Source organism: Octopus sinensis, linkage group LG7, assembly GCF_006345805.1.
Source record: "Octopus sinensis linkage group LG7, ASM634580v1, whole genome shotgun sequence".
Lineage (NCBI taxonomy): Eukaryota > Metazoa > Mollusca > Cephalopoda > Octopoda > Octopodidae > Octopus > Octopus sinensis.
This window is the reverse complement of record NC_043003.1, coordinates 100,454,112-100,459,626: the sequence shown is the minus strand read 5'-3', so window position 1 is coordinate 100,459,626 and position 5,515 is coordinate 100,454,112. Positions and strand designations below refer to the sequence as shown.

The 5,515-nt window shown below is 30.4% G+C and overlaps 1 protein-coding gene across 1 annotated transcript; it reads right to left on the bottom strand.

Annotated features, from left to right (window-relative positions):
• Positions 1-2,453: 2,453 nt before the first annotated feature.
• On the bottom strand, positions 2,454-5,454 carry LOC115214488 (synaptonemal complex protein 1-like). Its single transcript, XM_036505002.1, has one exon. The coding sequence runs from the start codon at positions 5,342-5,344 to the stop codon at positions 2,678-2,680; it is 2,667 nt and encodes an 888-aa protein (XP_036360895.1). The 5' UTR covers positions 5,345-5,454; the 3' UTR covers positions 2,454-2,677.
• Between the last annotated feature and the right edge of the window lie 61 nt (positions 5,455-5,515).

Genomic DNA, 5,515 nt, shown 5'->3' with positions numbered 1-5,515 from the left:
TCGGCATTTACATATACTAATTGATTTTCAAGAATAAATTCAGTTAGATAGTGATTATATTCATGGTTGTGTGGAATGTGTATTTATGACTTCAGATCTTTTGAGATGAGCATCCACATCACCTCTAATTATGAGAACAGTGCTTTGATATTAGTTGCTCTAATGAGGAAAGAGAGCCTGATAAAATTGGAAGTTTCTTATCTGTTGTGTTTGCTAGTGAATAAGCAAGATATGAGTGATGTTTCTGTATTTCCTTGGTAAGCGGCTATTACTATTTATGCATGAATTTTCATTATGCTGTTTAAAGATGAGGGCTGGTAGGTTTAGTAGCATACCCACACTGCCAATGGTGGAATTGGTTGAATCTTTCCAAGCTAAGGCTGAGAAGTAAGTCCAGCTTCTATCAGTATTGTGCAATTTCAGCTCAACATCATCATGATAAAACCTGTGTTCTTGCACACAGATAACATCAATTTTGTACTTGATGGCTGAGACAACAAGTTCAGGGAATTGGTTCAAATTTCAGAGGGTGCATTTATTGAAGGAGGAGACAAATTTATTTTGCTTACATTTCAAAAATTTATGTACATTTGTCTTTGTGGCTGATTTTTTAAACTCTGAGGCAGATCAGAACTACAGCAGGATGTGCTCCTAGCTTGACTACATGACAACTGATGTGGGATAACTTTATTAAGTTAATGCAAGTTATGGAATGTCTTTCAAGGTCCTATAGACAATTACAGTGTCAGTTATAATGATGGGTTTTCCAGACTAAGTTTCACAAAAGTGTAATTTGTTGTGAGGAGTGAAAAGAAATCTAAAAACGAAGTATTTTATGTCTTGCATTCCATTTCCTATTTTAACAACAGTGGCATTTCTTCTCTTTTTAGGGCTTCAGGATTTCAACATGAACTTGGCAGGGTGCTATGCCTTGCAAAAGGGCAAGCTGTGATTTTGTCTGGGATTGCTTATTGAGTAGTTGCAGCTTCTTTGTGTATCTACTGGCCATTCCCCTATCTGTAAACTGGGGACACCAAAAATAATAGATTAAACAAATATTTGAAATAGATATTTTCTGTTCAACTTTATATGCATATCTACAAATATTGACAGATAAAAATTTCAGTGTCACATCTTGTGATTGCCCTGGTTTTATGAAATAGACTTCTTGTTTTAAAATGATCAAAGTTAAAATTTTCTATCAAAGTTGCATGTTAATTTGAGTTTCAAACACCAACTTAATAATAACAAAATTATTTTACTACATTCTCCATTATTTTCAAAATTAAGTAAAGCAAAGGTGATATATTTCAACAAAAATATGAGTAACAAAGAGTTAAAGAGAAAAGACTGTGTTTAAAGAAACATGCTAGAAGAACACTAAGTTGTGTTTGATAAGAAAAATTCTATTAAACCCATTACACCTGATTAATTCACTTCAAATTTTGTAGAGATGTTATAATTATTTGTCTCATATTTAACATCTAATAACAAATATTTCAATTAGCAGGCAAAACTTCTTTATTGGACAAAGTGAGGTACAGACACAAAAATTACCTAAAAATGGAAGCTGTATGAATTCAGAGAATTTTGAGATTCTTTAAATATTCACTTCATCTTTTGTGATTCTGCTTTTCTTCCTTTCTTTGTTTTGCACATTTCAATTTGCTTATTTACTAAATAACTTTATTCTATTGTGTCTGGGGAGAGTCATTTTCTTTTTGTGCCTTATTATGTAACACACCCACCGGTAAAATTTCCACGTTTTCTTATTTTTATTGTCGTAAAATTTTCGTTGCATCTTGCAACATTTTCAATAGTTTAACAAAAATTTTAGGACAATAAAAATAAGAAAAACGTGTAAATTTTACCGGTGAGTGTGTTACGTAATAAGGCACAAAAAGAAAATTACTCTCCCCAGACACAATAGAATATGCTTCAACACACGAACTCATATAAAGAATCTTGCAAACCAAATCCAAAAACGAAATATAAATAACTTTAGGTTGCTTATTAATATATAAAGACTAATTTCAAATTCAGGGCCTATATTTTTAATGTAGAGGTTCAAACCATTTAATGCTCTAGTGTAGACTTTGGTAGAATAAGACAGCCATTCCTGCAATCAATTTAAATGTCTCAAACAGTTACAAATAGTTAGCTCGACAGTGACTGCATCTTTGATGTTATGCTTGTTGAAATGTTGAATTTTCAAGAAATACAAGTTTTCAGTTTCAAACCCAGCCTTTGGGCATTGTGAATAGATGATTGTGTATGAAAATAGGAACATGAAATATGAGGTTAACAGCCCTCATAAAACTTTGTCATTAAAAGTACTTTAAAGTATATATAAACTTATGCATTAAGAACTTAATTTTCTATTTGTAACCTTAACATAAGACTTAATAACATTTATGTAATAACAACTTTTAATAAAAACACTTTTTAACAACTATCCAAATAATTTGATTTTGGCTAAAATTCTACTTTTTAGAGAAAAATAAATTGTTTAAATAAAACCAAAACAGAATAACGAAATATAGAAATTATTACCACAAGTGGCAGTCTTCAATATTTGAATTAATAAAATATCCATAGGAATAAAATATTCTTTATTTTTAATTTGGTTCTGTTTTTCTTTTTGTTCTCTTAATAATCTGATTGTTAACTTGTGTCCTTAATCATCAGATCCAAACCCAAACACAGAATCCATATCAAACCAAGCATATTTGTCAATTGAAGATGCTAGTGATCTCTTAGACTTTGGGGATTTGAAAAACTTCTTTACAGGTTGAGTTTCAGATTTTTTCACATTTGCTCTCTTTGGTTTAACAGTATTTAAATTTTGTTTCACTGGACTTTTTTTTGTCTTATTATTTCCAGTCAAAGTTCTGGTTTTCCTACTTCTTGCTGAAATGTTATTTTCAAGATTTTGTTGATTCCCAGTAGTAAGGACCACCTCTTCTAACTTATGATCAGAAACATTATCTTTCTTGGGTGAATTTATGTTCTTCTGGTGTTGTTTCAATAATGGGGTCCTTATTGTGATTTTATCGTTCCTTTGGCATTCAGATACTGAGGAGTCTGAATCAGACACAAGCATCATATCATCAGAATTAAACACCACTTTTCTCTTCTTGGAAGTTAAGAAGTTTGATTTAAAGGAATTTACATTTATTCTTGAAGGTGTCATATTAATTGGATGTTGTGGTGTCATCAGGACTGCCACTTGAGGTTGTTTTCTTGTTGGAAACACTGTTTGCATGGTATTTTCATACATTTCCTTTTTCATATTTTCTTTCTCCTTTAGCATTATATCTATTTTTTCTTCAAGTTGGATATTGTTCTCCATTTGATATTGAACATTCTGTCTTAGCTCAGAAATTTCACTTTTATACTGTAAGATCTCTTTCTCAAATTCACTTGTTTTTTCTTTCAAATCATTTTCATGTTTCAATTTTTGTTCTTTGATTTCACTTTCATTCTTTGCGTAGATTTCTTTAGTCTTAATGTCAAATATTTTCTGATTTTCTTTTTTATACTTTTCAAGAGTATTCACCATTTCTTCTTTTTGATTTTCACTTACTTTTAAAATTCTCTCCTTATCTTGAACTGCATTTTCTTTCAAAATTGTCATTTGTTTAAGTTCTTCTTGATAACCCATTAAGACTACTTTTTCTTGTTGACATTCATCAATTTCTTTTTGTATCGTTTGAAGTTTATCTTTATATTCTTCAATTTCTGTTTCTTTTGCCTTCACTATATCTGCATATTTACTAAATGAAATTGCATTTTCTTCAATTGTTTTATTTAATTTGCCAATGTGAGAAGAATATTTACTTTCATGATTTTTCATTTGTGTTTTTAGATTAGATATTTCATCTTCCAGCAGATTATTTTCATTTCTTAGCTCTGATATAATATTTGTCAGTTCATTAGATTCAACTGAAGATGTTTTTTTAAGTTCTTCAATGTTTTTCAAGGCCTCATTTAATTGTTCCACTTTTTCTTGAAATTTGCCTTTTAGTACTTCTGACTCATTGCTTAGGGTTTTGTATTTTTCTTCTAAAGTTTTAAGTTTTTCTTTTGTTTTTTCATGCATATCAGCAGCATCCACATTCAAAGCCTTTGCATTGACTATTTCATCATTTAACAGTATAATGTTGCTATTGAGGTTATTTATCTTGGCAGATTTGGAATTTAACTGGGCCAGTAGATTGTCTTTATAGCTTATTTCTTGTTTTAGATTTTCACTCAACTCTGCATTCTCTAAAACTAAGATATCTTTATCACTCTTCAAGTCTTCAATCATTTTATTTGCTGATGTATATTTAACATTTAATTCTCCACATTCTTTTTCTAGTTTTTCGTAAGCTTCATTTGCTTCTTTTAAAAGATTTTCTGAAGAAGCCATTATTAATAAAGCTTCATTACTTTTCTCAGTTGTTTCAAATTTAAGGGTTGTGTATTTAAATTCCACTTCTGAAAGACATTTCTTAGATTCTTCATAATCAAACTTTAGTTGATCTTTCTCCTCTTTAGCATCATGTAAATCTTTATTTAATTGTTCCAACTTTTCATTTCTACAACTAATTTCATTCTGTAACTCCTTATTGATATTCTGCATATCTGCTATCCTCTTTTCTAAAACTTTTCTCTGCTTTTCCTTCTCCTGAACAATATTATTAATTTCATTTTTTAATTTATTTTCTTCGTCTTTGGCTGAAATATTTAAATCATTGAATTTTACTGAAAGTTCTTCAAATTTTTCAAAATGTTCTCTTTCTTTATATTTTAATTCATTGCTTTCTGCTTCACATTGCATCATTTTATTCTCTACAGTTTGAGAATGTTCTTTGACAATGTTACACATTTTTCGAGTAAAATCAATTTTTTTCAAAATTTCTTCTCTGTTGCTAATTTCTTCTTGCATCTTTTGACTTAAGTTTTCATTTTCTATTTGCAATTCTATGAAAGATTTTCTAAGATTCTCAATAGTTTGGGTCAATTCCCCTATTTTTTTCTCTTTTTGTTTGCTTTCAGCTTCTGTGGAAAGTTTCCACTCCCTTATTTTTTCAGCTTCCTGTCGGAGTCGACTATGCAAGGAAAATAGTTTGCATTCTACATCTTGGGTATTTAATGATTGTTTCTCATGTTTTGGTTTTTCTTTAGAGACAAGATTTTCTTGGAGCGTTTGAAGCAGAGTTGTACTTTTATGCATAATAAGAGGCATTTTAAGTTTTTTTGTTAAACCGAGACCATAGTTTGTAGACTCAGAACTGTTCGCCAAATTTTGATCAGTCTTCTCATAGACTTGAGACATCGATGCTAAAGTACTTTGCATCGTGTACGCAATGCTTGAACTGGTTTCTTTTTATATGAAAGTATTTAACATTCCATTGAAGTGCGATAACAACTGAATGCCTGTCGTCTGCTTATAAAGGTGAAGACGAGAGGAAGACGCTAAAAACTCAGCAGCGCCCCCAACAACAATTCACCAGAATTATCTCCCTTA